This window comes from Staurois parvus, unplaced genomic scaffold, assembly GCF_062004578.1.
Source record: "Staurois parvus isolate SC_StPar_1 unplaced genomic scaffold, SC_StPar_1.0 ptg000842l, whole genome shotgun sequence".
Taxonomy (NCBI): domain Eukaryota; kingdom Metazoa; phylum Chordata; class Amphibia; order Anura; family Ranidae; genus Staurois; species Staurois parvus.
In genome coordinates, this window is record NW_028318638.1 from 1,978,338 (window position 1) to 1,995,000 (window position 16,663).

The 16,663-nt window shown below is 44.0% G+C and overlaps 1 protein-coding gene across 1 annotated transcript in view; it reads right to left on the minus strand.

The window, feature by feature from the left end:
• Positions 1-620: 620 nt before the first annotated feature.
• Positions 621-16,663, minus strand: part of SF3B4 (splicing factor 3b subunit 4) — a 48,140-nt gene continuing 32,097 nt past the window's right edge. Inside the window, exons 4-6 of the mRNA XM_089655506.1 lie at positions 13,846-14,013; positions 7,717-7,851; positions 621-3,531 (exon numbers count right to left, since the gene is read on the minus strand). Of these exons, the coding sequence (XP_089511632.1) occupies positions 3,344-3,531; positions 7,717-7,851; positions 13,846-14,013 (491 nt within the window). The 3' untranslated portion in view covers positions 621-3,343. The remainder of the gene's footprint in view (positions 3,532-7,716; positions 7,852-13,845; positions 14,014-16,663) is intronic.

Here is a 16,663-nt window from a genome sequence, read left to right on the forward strand (position 1 = left end):
GGAAGGAAGGGAGAGAGGAAGGGAGAGAGAGAGAGGAAGGAAGGGAGAGAGAGCGAAAGAAAGGAAGGGGGAGAGAAAGGGAGAGAGAGAGAGAGAAAGGAAGGAAGGGAGAGAGAAAGGAAGGGAGAGAGAGAGAAAGGAAGGAAGGGACAGAGAGAGAGAGAAAGGAAGGGAGAGAAAGGGAGAGGGAGAGAGAGGAAGGAAGGAAGGGAGAGAGAAAGGAAGAAAGGGAAGGAAAGGGAAGAAAGGGAAGGGAAGAAAGGGAAGAAAGGGAAGGAAGGAAGGAAGGGAAGGAAGGAAAGGAAGGAGAGGAAGGAAAGGAAGGAAGGAAAGGAAGGAAAGGAAGGAAGGAAGGAAGGAAGGAAGGAAGGAAAGAAAGAAAGAAAGAAAGAAAGGAAGGAAATGAAGAAAGAAAGGAAAGAAAGAAAGAAAAAAGAAAGGAAAGAAAAGGAAAGAAAGGAAGGAAAAAACGAAAAAAAACAACAAAAAAACACACACACACAAAAACAACATGCAGCATACATTAGAGAGGTTATTTATCGTCTGGAGATGGGCTTTAATGAACGTGTGCTAATGCAGAGCAATAGAGTGAATGGACACCAAGACATTGAGAACACAGGTTTTGGTAAATAGTATTTTATTACAATATTCTACCATTTACAAAGACTTATTACGTAAACAAAAAAATAAAAAAAAAAGGAACATGGTTGTAAATCTTTATACAGCGCTGCAAGTCTTGGAGAGAACCTGCCAGTTTAGTAATGGACTGCCCTTGTACGGTGCCCAAAGCATCATTTAGGAGACAGAGGGATGGAGCTTTACTAAGCTCTGATGTGGACAACCTGATGGACAGGCAGCAGTGCAGAAGAAACCCTGAACCTCACAGAAAGGCAACTGTCAATCACACAGCACATATTACAGCTGCAGTACCTTCTGGTACTTCTGAACAAATCTGACTTTTATCAGTACCTGTGTGTACCTGCCCATACCAAGCCGTCTTGCTGATCCCTTCCTTTTAAAAATGATAATTGGCTGGGAAGTCATCCTGAGCCTGATGAATCAGTATATTGACTGCCTGATCCTGAGCAAGTATAAGACCACGGCTTCTGACCGCAAGGATATGCATTCGTGGGATCAGCGAATAGGAATACATAAAGCTAAAGCAGCCTGACAACTAGCATTTTCATATGTCTCGGCACAAAAATATGGCAGTTGAGTTGCTATGACAACTTTCTAAACCCAGTCAAGACATACTGCAGTTGCTAAACAATACTACCCTAGCGACTCAGGGATCTTTAGGAAACGATAATGAGTGAAATATGTCGGCTGCTATTGAGGACCGCATCCTAAAAATATGTTGGCTGCCCAACTGTGGTGCTGATCCTGATTTAAAAGTTATTGACTTGGAACTAACATGCGGCCAGAACTTCTCCTTTGCCTACTTGTTCTAAATCTGTGACTGAAAGTGCCGAATCTAGAGGATTGGAATGACAGCAAGGTAACTACCAGCATAAAACAGAAGCAAATCAGCAATGGCAGCCCTGGTGTTCCACTTGCCAAATGTCTGCTGGGGATTAATGATATAAAACATGAGCATCTTTACCAAGCCTATCCATGCTGCAAAATTCCTGCCAACTTTTAAGCAACTATGGAACACTTTATAAAAATCTTTCCTAAGTACAGTAAGGGTGAATTCACACAGGAATGGAGAGCTGCTGGAGTGCTTAACTGTTCCGGCAGTTCTCCGTTCCCGGCTGCTAGGGGAGCAGTGTGGTGTGCAGTGTGGTGTGCAATTCAGCGCATCACAGCATTCTTTTTTGTACTTTTTATTTGAAGTATACAAAACATACACTTCATTTATGGCAAAGTACAGCAGCACGTTGCGTGGCGATGCAGTACATTGACGTACGATTCGGCACACTGCGCTAAAATGCAGCAAATCTGCATTCTAGCGCGGCCATAGGCTGTGTTGCAGAGTAAATGGGATACATGGGAAACAATAGTTTCCTGTGTGTCCTTGCGGTTCTAGTGTTCTTGCAATGCAGTAAAACCTCTGTCACCGCACAGAATGTGAATAAGCCCTAAAAGTAAGTTGCTAACCTACTTCTGAAAATGCTAGCAACCTGGCTGTGGAGAGTCAGTCACTCTGCTCATTCGGGGCAGACTGACCTTACCCTCCTAACTGCCCCCGACCCATCAAGGTTTACTCACCGACCCATGCTCCCTCACCACCTGGCTCTGTAGCTCTAGCAGAGTGGGGCTTCCAGGTATGGGAAGCATGTAACCTCCTCCCATGTGACAGTGCTGAGGAATGAGTGGCCAATCTTCAGGCCTGAACACCATCATAGAAAAGATGGGGCTTGCATTATATCATCCACCCAGTTAACCTCTTCACGTTGTCCGAACGCAAATGTGCGGCCTCCCGGCGTCTAGGCCTAGACACCGAGCGGCCGCACATTTGCGTTCTATTAAAAAAGAACATATGAGCTGAGATTGCATGCCCTGCGCGCTCCAAGCACACATGTCCGGTACTCACAGACAGGTCCGGTACTCACAGACAGGTCCCGATCTCCTCTTTCGATCGGGACCTTTTCCAATCATGTGACCCTAAACCCCACCCCGCCTCCCAGCTTCTGAAACCCTTAAAGGGCCGGGAAGTGCCGGCGTGAAGGGGTTAAGCTCCAACACCAGAGCTACTTTGGGGTGGACTCCTGCAACATGGATTGGCAAGTATAGCTGCCAGTGGGGAGGCCTGGCAGTTCACTTTTTTAGCTGGTGCACTGAAACAAGTATACCAATCAGGAAATTCAGAAGTCCCCGATCTACAAACTTGTTCTGAGTTTGTCATACTGATTGAAGGTCACTATCAGGCAGCCAGGATTTGAACAACGAGGAGCCAGCAGTGACGCCCCATCTCTAAGACCAGGTTTACTTTAAACATGACAGGTTTGGAGTACAGTATAGTAGCTGGGTAGTCTGCCAAAGTGTGACGCGTGTTTTAAAAAATGCCTATTTAAATAAATCCTATTTACATTGAATTATTTTGCAAAGGATGACAGGCTCTCAAACCAAGACAATGGAAATTCTACAAAGGTCCCCGGAGAAATGTTGCATTGCCTGCGCTGGTATTACGACGATTTTAATGTGTTCCCTAGACACCCTGAATTCTCAATCCAAGGGAAATCAAAGGGAAAAAAAAAAAAAAAAGTCTGTATACATTTCAGAATCATACAAAATTCTGCAGAGACTTCTGCAGAACACATAAAAAGAACAAGCTGTAAGCTGCAGCACTGTACAGAGTTCTCATTCGATGTAGGTTGGCAAGGAGTTTGTTTACTGATCACTATGCCATTGGCATCCTCATCGGGGCAGGGGGACGGGCAGATGGGGGACGTGGAGGAGGTGGAGCCGGGCGAGGAGGTGGGGGAGGTCCACGCTGGTAGCCATAGGGAGGAGGTCTGGGAGGACCGTTGTAGCCGTGTGGTGGCATGAGAGGCGGTGGGCGCATTCCGGGAGGCATGGCTGGATGTCCTGAGGCACAAGGGAGAAAAATGTTAACATCCGACATTTCTACAGAAAGTTTCACTTCTCAGCAGACACAAGTGAAATGACATCAGTATCCTGTTTTTGGCAACTCCTGGTGATATGATCTGGGCATCTTACAAGGACCCTCTTTAGAGGCTGCTCTAAACATTGGCAGCACAGGGATGGTCAAGAACATTAAGACTTACTTTTTTCAGTTGGGGTGGGAACACCTTGTCAGATCTCAAGTCTATGGCCAATCAGCTGCCCTAGCCACCAAGATATACAGTGGGGCAAAAAGGTATTTAGTCAGCCACCAATTGTGCAAGTTCTCCCACTTAAAAAGATGAGAGAGGCCTGTAATTGACATCATAGGTAGACCTCAACTATGAGAGACAAAGTGAGAAAATAAATCCAGACAATCACATTGGCTGATTTGGAAAGAATTTATTTGCAAATTATGGTGGAAAATAAGTATTTGGTCAATATGAAAAGTTCATACTTTGTTATATATCCTTTGTTGGCAATGACAGAGGTCAGACGTTTCCTGTAAGTCTTCACAAGGTTGGCACACACTGTTGCTGGTATGTTGGCCCATCCTCCATGCAGATCTCCTCTAGAGCAGTGATGTTTTGGGGCTGTCGCTGGGCAACACGGACTTTCAACTCCCTCCAAAGGTTTTCTATGGGGTTGAGATCTGGAGACTGGCTAGGCCACTCCAGGACCTTGAAATGCTTCTTACGAAGCCACTCCTTCATTGCCCGGGCAGTATGTTTGGGATCATTGTCATGTTGGAAGACCCAGCCATGTTTCATCTTCAATGCCCTTGCTGATGGAAGGAGGTTTGCACTCAAAATCTCACGATACATGGCCCCATTCATTCTGTCCTGTACATGGATCAGTCGTCCTGGTCCCTTTGCGGAGAAACAGCCCCAAAGCATGATGTTGCCACCCCCATGCTTCACAGTAGGTATGGTGTTCTTTGGATGCAACTCAGCATTCTCTCCTCCAAACACGACGAGTTGTGTTTCTACCAAACAGTTCTATTTTGGTTTCATCTGACCATATGACATTCTCCCAATCCTCTTCTGGATCATCCAAATGCTCTCTAGCAAACTTCAGACGGGCCCGGACATGTACTGGCTTAAGCAGGGGGACACGTCTGGCACTGCAGGATCTGAGTCCCTGGCGGCGTAGTGTGTTACTGATGGTAGCCTTTGTTATGTTGGTCCCAGCTCTCTGCAGGTCATTCATTAGGTCCCCCCGTGTGGTCCTGGGATTTTTGCTCACCGCTCTTCTCATCATTTTGACCCTACGGGGTGAGATCTTGCGTGGAGCCCCAGATCGAGGGAGATTATCAGTGGTCTTGTATGTCTTCCATTTTCTAATTATTGCTCCCACAGTTGATTTGTTCACACCAAGCTGCTTGCCTATTGCAGATTCAGTCTTCCCAGCCTGGTGCAGGTCTACAATTTTGTTTCTGGTGTCCTTCGACAGCTCTTTTGTCTTCACCACAGTGGAGTTTGGAGTGTGACTGTTTGAGGTTGTGGATCAGGTGTCTTTTATACCTGATCCACAAGTTCAAACAGGTGCCATTGATACAGGTAATGAGTGCAGGACAGAGGAGCCTCTTAAAGAAGAAGGTACAGGTCTGTGAGAGCCAGAAATCTTGCTTGTTTGTAGGTGACCAAATACTTATTTTCCACCATAATTTGCAAATAAATTCTTTCCAAATCAGCCAATGTGATTGTCTGGATTTTTTTTCTCATTTTGTCTCTCATAGTTGAGGTCTACCTATGATACCAATTACAGGCCTCTCTCATCTTTTTAAGTGGGAGAACTTGTACAATTGGTGGCTGACTAAATACTTTTTTGCTCCACTGTAATAACTATACATACAGAAATTATGGGAAAGCATGTAATTACTATCCTTCCTTCCATATGATGTGCTGCCGACTTACCTCTCAGGCATCTAAATCTGTCACATGGGAGCAGGGAGAGCCCTTGGCCATGTGTAAGTGCCAACATGCAATTTGGCAAGGGCTTTCTCTCATAATTTAACCAGTAGCAGGGGAATGAAATGATAAGCAGCTGTGGGGTTTGGAATTCAACTAAACCTGTTACTAGATCATGCCAAGTTCACTTCAACTTCGCTCCATGTCAAGCTCTGGCAAGTCCTTGCACTCCAAAATGCTACGCCGGCTCCCCTCTATTGGATTCCTTTGAGGGATAGCATTAGCTGGTCAAGAGCTTTTCCATAAGATATAAACCTGGGGTAAGTCAAAATACTAAATTGGGAGTTTAGCCACCAGTAGATACCCATTTCCATAGGTCTTCCCTTAAAGCAAAACTCCAGTTATTTATTATTTTTCTTTACCATGCAGTGGGGCTGTAAGATGCCCATGTTCGTGAGATAGTTGACCGAAGGTTGTCTGCCCACAGGCATACAATCCTTTCCAAATCTTCTATAACTATCCAGATAGGATGAACAATCATCTTTATGGCTACATTTGATCACAACCATGCAAAATATATATATATATACCATATGTTCCGGCGTATAAGATGACTTTTTACCCCTTGAAAATCTTCTCAAAAGTCGGGTGTCGTCTTATACGCCGGTATACAGCATACTGACACTTTTTAGTGGGGCGGCGCGGTGCCGCCACCGCCCCCCCCCCCTTCCAATGGAAGGGACACTAAGTACAGGAGTGGGCAGGGGCTGCTGTTTACCTGGCTCCGGTCCCACGACGATCCGGTCCAGGAAGCGCGGCTGCTCCTTCAGTTCGGCCACTGGATGTTCGTGCAGCTGCTCGGCTCCGCCTCCTCACCGGTGACTGGCCGCCAGAACTGTAGCTCAGGAAAGGCACACAGGTGGCCAATCACCGGCGAGGGGGCGGAGTCGAGCAGCCCCGCGAAAATCGAGTGAAGGAGCGGCCGGTAAGTGTGCTGTGTAGAGATGCTGCTGCAACCACATATGCTGGCTGCAGCAGCACCATACTAGAACAGAGGTCAGCAAGTGTAATTGGGAGGAATAGTGCCCCATCATTGGTGTCACTGATACCAAAGATGGAGCACTATTCCTCCCACTGACACCAACGATGGGGCACTATTCCTCCCCCCCCCCCCCCCCCCACTGACACCAATGATGGGGCACTATTCCACCCCCCACTGATACCAATGATGGGGCACTATTCCTCCCACTGACACCAACGATGGGGCACTATTCCTCCACCCCCCCACTGACACCAATGATGGGGCACTATTCCACCCCCCACTGATACCAATGATGGGGCACTATTCCTCCCACTGATACCAATGATGGGGCACTATTCCTCCAACTGATACCAATGATGGGGCACTATTCCTCCCACTGATACCAATGATGGGGCACTATTCCTCCCACTGATACCAATGATGGGGCGCTATTCCTCTCACTGACACCAATGATGGGGTGCTATTCCTCCCAGACACCAATGATGGGGTGTTATTCCTCCCACTGACACCAATGATGGGGCACGATTCGTCGCTCTGACACCTATGATGGGGCGCTATTCCTCTCACTGACACCAATGATGGGGTGCTATTCCTCCCACTGACACCAATGATGGGGTGCTATTCCTCCCACTGATACCAATGATGGGGCACTATTCCTCTCACTGACACCAATGATGGGGTGCTATTCCTCCCACTGACACCAATGATGGGGTGCTATTCCTCCCACTGACACCAATGATGGGGCACGATTCGTTGCTCTGACACCTATGATGGGGCACTATTCCTCCCACTAATACCAATGATGGGACACTATTCCTCCCACTGATACCAATGATGGGACACTATTCCTCCCACTGATACCAATGATGGGACACTATTCCTCCCACTGATACCAATGATGGGACACTATTCCTCCCACTGATACCAATGATGGGACACTATTCCTCCCACTGATACCAATGATGGGACACTATTCCTCCCACTGATACCAATGATGGGACACTATTCCTCCCACTGATACCAATGATGGGACACTATTCCTCCCACTGGTGTGCATTGGAAGAGGGGTAGTCTTATACGGCGAGTATAGCCCAAACACTACATTTTAGCAGGAAAAGTAGGGGGTCGTCTTATACGCCAGAAAATATGGTAGTTATATATATATATATATATGTAAAAAACAAAAGAAAAACGTACCCATCGCTCCAAATGGAGGAGCCCGCGGTGGCATTCCCATTGGTGGTGGTCCAGGGGGATTCATACCAGGAGGACGTGCGGCCAGCTGAGCAGGGGACGGAGCCAGAGAAGGATGTGGCGCCTGCATCTGCAGACCTGTGGAAACACAAAGTTAATCGGGGCAGACCCATGATAACACAGGTGAGGCTTGGAAAGGATTTAGAGTCCTCCACAATTCTCACCCTATTGCACATCACAGCTACAGCAACAGCAATGTAAGATTCTTATAACAACAAAAAATTACTTAATAAATTATAGTGAAGAAACTTTCAATTATTTTCTTGACAAACACAGGAAGTGGACGGATTAGAAGGAATAGGCACTGGCAAAACTGTTGGCCATGATAAGCCCCCTTCCTCCAGCATGACTTGATTTGTAGACAGCAGTACCAAGGACACGATCATAAAACAAAGATCATTTTACAATGAGTGCCACAATCTTAGTTTTGCCCGGCTGAGAGGATCCCTGGCTTGCTGTCACAATGTGTGTGTGGGGGGGGATCGGCAAGAGGCTGCAGGAGTGTGGAACGTATTACATGTTCCACCCTAAAAACTGGTGGAACATGTAACATGTTCCCACAGGTGAAATTATCTTTTAACCACTTCCCGACCGGCCGTTGCATATAAACAGCCGGACCGTGGCAGTGCAGGGTCGGGTGGCCGTTTATGAACGGCCTCCCCGCCCCCTGCTTGTGCGCGCTCCCTGGGAGGGCGCAGCACCGCGATCCGGTGCCTGCTGTGTCCTCTGGACACAGTGAAACACCGATCGTTGGACGGGACCTCTGTACGAGGTCCCGATCATGTGATCACTGATTGGCCAACCAGTGATCACATGCAAAGTAGTAAGCAAGATGTCACTTCTGACATCATTGCTTACTACGTGTGAAATCTGTGAATGATCACAGAGGTCACATGGTACAAGGCTATTCACAAAAGCCTTGTACCATGTGACAAGCTGTGACCAATCACAGCTCCCTCAGTACTTCTCAATGAGTGCAAGAATGCAGCCAGAGAGAAAGAGAAATGATTGCTTTTACATCCTATATGGGTGTAAAAGCAATCAGTGTAAAAAAAAAAAAAATCTTCATCACCCCCAACAAGTAGTACAGTGTCACCATGGTGACATGTACTGCTAGGGTGACAGTATGTTAAAAAAAATAAAAAATAATATAAAAAAATAAAATAAACATGTAAAAAAAAATGTTTAAAAATTACAATTTTTGGTTATAAACTAATTTGGATTTTTTTTTTTTTTTACTAAAAAGATAATGGAATAAATATTGGCTAAGATTTATGATGAAATATTATTTATTTGCAAAATTTTATTTAAAAAAACACTTTTTTTCAAAATTTTTGGACATTTCATTTACATAGCAAAAAAAATACAAATCCCAGCGGTGAATAAATACCACCAAAATAAAGCTTTATCTGTCTCAAAAAAATGAAAAAAAAAATCATTTGGGTACAGTGTGGCATGACCGCGCAATTGTCATTCAAAGTGTGATAGCGCTGAAAGCTGAAAATTGCCCTGGTCAGGAAGGGGGTAAAAGTGTCCGGACTGGAAGTGGTTAATACTTGCTGAATGACTAAAGTGGGACACGTATGGAGTTTAGGGAAAGCAAGAACTTGTGTGATACTAGTTCCACAACATGACTTGGAAGCCAGGCAAGGAGTATTTTCAGATAGAGAAGGTAGGGAGGGGAGGAGGAGATATACAGTGATATTAAAAAAATGAAATGTTTAAGTCGCCATAAAGCCCCAGACATTTCTAAAAGCACCTCGGATTCAAATTCGGTTTTTGTTAAAAAAAAAAAAAAAAAAAGAAAAAAAAAAAAACTGATTTTTGGACACGTAGATTGTCATGCAGGACAAGTAGATTGGGACCCAGATTTAATTCCTTGGAAAAGAGCTGAAAGTTCGAGTTCCAAACGTCAGCCACCAAACCTTAATGACTTGGAGAGGAGTGGGCCACAATCCCTCCTGAGATGTGTGCAAACCTGGTGGCCAACTCCAGGAAACATCTAACCTCTGTGATTGCCAACAAGGGATTTGCCACCAAGTACTAAGTCATGTTTTGTGAAGGGAATCAAATACTTATTTCCCTCATGAACATGCAAATCAGTCATCATTTGTTAGACATGCATTTCTGCTGAATTTTTTGTTGCTATTCTGTCTCTCAGTGTTACAATACACCGAACATTCGATTTTTAGACTGATCATTTCTTTGTGAGTGGGCAATCATTCAAAATCAGCCGGAGATCAAATACTTATTTCCTTCACTGTATATGTCCCTTAAAATAAATTTCAGCGTGATTTTGTATTCATTCCCCCAAATGTTGAGCTTCCTCTCTACCTCACTGTACATCTGTATTATAAGAGTTAACTCTAAACACAACTTCCAGATCTTGGCCAACAACGCTGCCTCTGCTACATGTTCATCCCAAGCAGCTTTGTCAAGCCACCTGATGGACTACAGAACACCGCCTATCTGCAACCCCTCTTCAATACATAAATAGTTTACCAGCAAAACAGCGCTGCCGCCTTGACTCACAAGAACTAGTCTACACAGCGCGTGTAGGAAAGGTGTCTCTTTGGAGATGTAGTTTTGGGGGCGTGCCTACATCACTAAGAACTGGCCTCCCGACAGCTACCGCTGTCGGAATATTTTTTAATCCCAATGATTAGGTCACAGGGAGTAATAAAAGCTCTTTCACTTTACAGGAACAAAGTAATATAAATAAATCATGGGATATGATCTAGAGGGGAAGCAGTGGCTTTGGGGGGAAAATTTGGATCATGCGTAAATCAATTCTTTAACCACTTGAGCACCTGAGGATTTACCCCCCTTAATGACCAGGTCTCTTTTTGCTACTCGGCGCTGCACTAATTCAACTGATAATTGCGCGGTCATGCAATGCTGCACCCAACGAAATTTACATCCTTTTTTTCACACAAATAGAGCTTTCTTTTGGTGGTATTTGATCACCTGTGCGCTTTTTTTTTGCGCTATAAACAAAAAAAGGCCAAAAATTTTGAAGAAAAACAATATTTTTTACTTTCAGCTATAAAAAAATATATAGTAAACTCAAAGTTGGTTATAAATTTAGACCAAAATGTATTCTGCTACATGATTTTGGTTAAAATAATCCCAATAAGTGTATATTGATTGCTTTGTGTGAACGTTATAGCGTCTACAAACTATGGTATAGATACTGCAATTTACGCCATTTTTTTGCTATAAACCGCTGCGCTAGTTTAACGGACAATTGCGCGGTTATGCAATACGGTACATAAATGAAATTTACATCCTTTTTTTTCCCCCCACAAATTGAGCTTTCTTTCGGTGGTATTTGATCGCCTGTGCGGTTTTTATTTTTTGCGCTATATAAAAAAAGGCTGACAATTTTGAGGAAAAAAAAAAACTATATTTTGGACTTTTTGCTATAAAACATGTCCAGTAAAAAAAATGTAAAAATCAAATTTAGTCATAAATTTCTGCCAAAATGCATTCTGCGACATGTCTTTGCTAAAAAAAAAAACCCAATACGTGTAAATTAATTGGTTTACGTGAAAGTTATAGCGTTTACAAATGGCGGGAAAGATACTGGGATTTTTAATTTTTTATACTAATAATGGTGGCGATCAGTGACTTATGGCGGCGATCAGCAACTTAAGGCGGGACTGCGGCGGACATTCTGACATTGGGGGGTACTGACTTGGGGTCACTGACATCCCCATTGACACCAATACAGTGATCAGTGCAAAAAAAAAAAAAAAACACTGACACTGTACTAATGGCACTGGGGAGGAAGGGGTTAAGTTTATTTTTCAGGGAAAGGGTTAATTGTGTGAGGGGAGTGTTTTACTAGGGGGCGGGGGTGTGTACTGCAGGGAACACCGCTGATCGGGAGAGAGAAACTCTTCTGTCCCGATCAGCGTGTCCTAGAGCTGTCAGGGAACTGACAGAAAGCACAGCTACTGCAGCTGTGCTCTCTGTCAGCGATTGCCGCCGATCGCCGGGACATAGCCAGTAACGACTGGCTGTGACCCGACGACTGACATCCGCGGCTGTGGTTGGCGGGACAGGTAAGGTGGCAGCGCGCCTCGCGCGCGCCCCCTGTTTGCAAAACACACGTTTTAAAACGTGCTTTTGCCCAGCCGTGCCGCCCTGCCGCCGTATTTATACAGTAGCTGGGCGGCATGTTGTTAAAATAAATTTCAGCGTGATTTTGTATTCATTCCCCCAAATGTTGAGCTTCCTCTCTACCTCACTATGCATCTGTATTTTGAGAGTTAACTCTAAACACAACTTCCAGATCTTGGCCAACAACGCTGCCTGTGCTACATGTTCATCCCAAGCAGCTTTGTCAAGCCACCTGATGGACTACAGAACACCACCTATCTGCAACCCCTCTTCAATACATAAATAGTTTACCAGCAAGACAGCGCTGCCGCCTTGACTCACAAGAACTAGTCTACACAGCGCGTGTAGGAAAGGTGTGTCTTTGGAGATGTAGTTTTGGGGGCGTGCCTACATCACTAAGAACTGGCCTCCCGACAGCTACCGCTGTCGGAATATTTTTTAATCCCAATGATTAGGTCACAGGGAGTAATAAAAGCTCTTTCACTTTACAGGAACCAAGCAATATAAATAAATCATGGGATATGATCTAGAGGGGAAGCAGTGGCTTTGGGGGGAAAATTTGGGGAATCAATTCTTTAAGGAATTAAGAGGTCCACAAGCTCTACTGAAAACGACTCCATCAGATTTTTCATTTGATGAGTCGGATTGGTCTGAATTTGAACATGATCATAATAAAGCGGTCAGAGTTCAAGGACCATATTATTCAGGTACAGCTGTTTCACCAGTTACTACACTCCTGCCAAACTACATAGACTGGGCCTGCATTCCTCCCCGACTTGCTTCTGGGGCTGTGAAGCGAATGCGGATTTCCTTCACTAGCTATGGAACTACCTCACTGTCTCTGCTTTCTGGTTGGAAGTTAATACTTTTCTCTCCACTGCTTTGGGTCTGTCCAATATCCTAAACCCCATTAATTGTCTTTTGGGCATTCTTTGGAGACTTATCTCTCTCTAAATATAATAAACGTTTTTTACGTAATACTTTTGTCCTGGAAGGGTGCTCCTGCCTTGTCGCTGGAGGCTTGGAAGGCTATGCCTCCCCTTATATAGGCTCTGTAAAAGACCTCGGCTTTTTGAAATATGTATGGAGTTGTTGGATAGACAGTCTTCATGCAGCTGTTTCTGTAGATCCAGGACCCTAATTATTCATTGTCCTTCACTGAACAATATCGGGTATTTTTGATGGCATACTGACTACTCTATATTTGTTATTATTATACAGGATTTATATATTATTATTATACAGGATTTATATATTATTATTATTATACAGGATTTATATATTATTATTATACAGAATTTATATATTATTATTATACAGAATTTATATATTATTATTATACAGGATTTATATATTATTATACAGAATTTATATATTATTATTATACAGGATTTATATATTATTATTATACAGGATTTATATATTATTATTATTCAGAATTTATATATTATTATTATACAGGATTTATATATTATTATTATACAGGATTTATATATTATTATTATACAGGATTTATATATTATTATACAGGATTTATATATTATTATACAGGATTTATATATTATTATTATTATACAGGATTTATAGAGCGCCAACAGTTTGCTCAGCACTTTACAATGTAAAGGGAGACAATACAGCAACAATATAATTCAATACAAGAGGGTTAAGAGGGCCTGATCCTTGGAGCTTACAATCTAAGAGTTATGTTTGGGATGCTCTCTCCCTCTTTGCCCCTTCTGAGGTGTGTTTTATGTTTTGTGAAACTCAAAAATCTTTAAAAAAAAAAAAAAAAAAAGTATTAGATTCTAGAAACTACTGTAAACATAGCTGCTGATAGAAGTGAACCACAAAGAACAGCCTCTAATCTGCTAGGTGTCGTCAGTTCCATTACATACAGGAAATGAAAGGCATTTCTATTCACGCTTACCCTGTGGCAGCAACACTTACCAGGGTGCAAAGCTCCAGTCTGGAAGGGCATAGGTACTTGTGGTTGACCACCTGCACCCCCGGGCGCTCCCCCTGCAGTGAGTGGAGATATTGGCGGTGGGGGCATCGATGGAGGTATTCCTGGAGGTAATGCCCCAGGCGGCGGTACTGGAGGAAAAGCGGGTAAGCCTGTAAAAAGAAAAAAAAAATCTGCATAAATAAACAGCACTGATGGTCTGGAAAAAAAATGACCAAACTCCAGCCTTACTTTCACTCTTTCCTCTCCTGTACTGAAATTTCTTAGTCTGATTTCACTACACACTGAGATTTTCTGTACATTAGAAGCTGCTGCAAGTCACATTATCTGGCTGGAGGACGTCCAACGTCATCTGTTTCCTCCCCAGCCTGAGTGTCCCTGATCCACTTCTTTCTTTATATAGATTTCAGTTCTTTCAACCATTGAGGCTCAGCATTACATGTGAGTTTAAGGAAGTGGAGCGACATCCAGTCTGATATGTCGCTCAGTAGTTGTGTGATTCGGGCGGAGACCGAGGGGGTGAGGTGGGGGGTTGAGAGATAGATTTGTGTGTCGTCGGCATAGAGACGGTAGTTGAAGCCCTGAGAGTGTATGAGTTGGCCAAGGGAGGAGGTGTAGATGGAGAAGAGAAGGGGCCCGAGGACAGAACCTTGAGGGACCCCAACAGAGAGGGGGAGAGAGGAGGAGGTGGTAGCATTATAGGTAACGCTGAAGGAAAATAAAAGAAAATCCCAAATTTTGGGTTGTCCCCAGAACAGTAATAGCAGGGAAATCTTCCAATAGGGACACTAGTTCTTGAATTCCCTTAATTTGTAGAGATTTCCTCTCACTTCCTGTTATGGGACAAGAAGTGAAGGGAAATCTCCATAGATGGCGAAACAAAACTCTGACAGGGGTTATAACCCTCCCTGACTATCCAAAAAGAAAAAAATGATTTTGCCTATAGTTCTACTTAAGGCTCCATGTACACGGGACACTTCTGAACGATGGAAAATGACTGCTGGAAAAGTAGGTTAAAAAAAAGTCTGTTTAGCTGCGTTTGCATACTGCGTTTATGCACATTTGCATTTAGAAGCATTTTTTAAAGATAACTTCAGAAGACCTTCCAAATGCCCAGAATGTACTGAAAAACAGTAAAAAATTAACTATTTCACACATTTTGAGAGAAGCAGAGAGAGCGGTCTTTTTTTTTTGTGGTATTTGGATGTGTTCCGGCTCATTTCTGTGCAGAAATTATTGCAGCCGTGTCTAACATTTTCTTTCATGCGAAACCTCAAAGTATGGTGTACCGGGTCCAGTTGAGTACCGGGAAACCGCTTTGCATGCATTTTTGATGATGAAAAAAGGCTCTGGACAGCATCTGGAAATGGAAGAGTTAAAAAAATGATCCAAACGCTTATAAATGCGGTTAGCCGCTTTTACAAGTGTTTGAAATGCTGATAAAATATACTCCGGAACGCAAGTTTGGTGCGTTCAAAAAAAAACGACTGTAAACTCAACTGCCTGTAAATGACATAGTTGTCCTTTTATCAAGCAGTGGTAAATTATTATTATACAGTATTTATATAGCGCCAAAGGGTATGCTCAGCGCTGTAGAGTAGCAAGGGGGACAGAACATGAGACAAGACAGTAACAATACAATACACGAGGGGTTCGAGGGCCCTGCTCCTTGGAGCTTACAATCTAGGAGGGAGGGGAAGGTGGCACAGGAGGAGATGGCTCTGGGGGATGGAGTGGTGGGAGGAGTGGAGGAGGTTGTTAGGTGAGGTTGGGGTAGGCTTCCCTGAAGAGGAGGGTTTTCAGGGTGCGCCTGAAGGTGAGGAGGGTGGGTGACAGTCTGATGGATTGGGGAAGGGAGTTCCAGAGGATGGGGGAAGTCCTAGAGAAGTCCTGCAATCGGGCGTGGGAGGAGGAGACCAGGGACCTAGAAAGTAGGAGGTCCTGTGAGGAGCGGAGGGCACGGGTAGGGTGGTATCTGGGTATCAGGTCAGTTATGTAGTTTGGGTTGTGAATGGCTTTGTAGGTCAGGGTTAGCAGTTTGAATTTGATGCATAAATGACCGCTGCTCAGTTCTCCAGCATTCTTCACAGTTCTCCTGTGAATGCCTTTTATGAAGCGGTGTAGATCAATTCTCCGAATGAAGGGAGAACAGTCTACAAAGGCTGGAAAACGGCTGCTTTTACTATAATCTCGCGAGATTACAGTAAGAGATCAGTCAAACGCCGTTTACTAAGCAGAGGTAACTTATCGCTGCTTAGTTTGCGCTTCCTCCGATTCTCCAGCTCTGGGCTGGAGAATCTGGAGGGAGAACGCAGATCACCAGTGAAGGGCTGACATCGCTCCTTCATATACTGGCCATCTCTGTGCTGAGATGATGTTCTCCACTGATCATCTCTGTTTCCTAAACCACAAATGATCAGAGATCAGCAACGATCCTCAGGATCGCCGATGACCTCTGTTTCATAAAAGGACACCAATGTGTACATGACAAATAAGAAAACATTAGGGAGAGATCAGAGGCTGCTGAAAAGAAAAAAACAAAAAACAAAACAAAACGCAGAAGAGCTCCTAAATGTGAGTTTATCAGCTGCAGTGTACATGGAGCCTTAAACCTTTCCTTGCATGATGTGGAGAGCTGTCTGATGTGATGGATTTGTTCAAGTGAACCTGCAGTTGTCCATACATCTCCTATTTGATACGGCTAACTAGGGTGTCAGTGTGGGATCTGAACACCATCCGCTCGTTTGATCTCTTCATTGGAGATCAAAGTGTCTGGTAAGAGGCTGATTTTTTTTTCTTTTG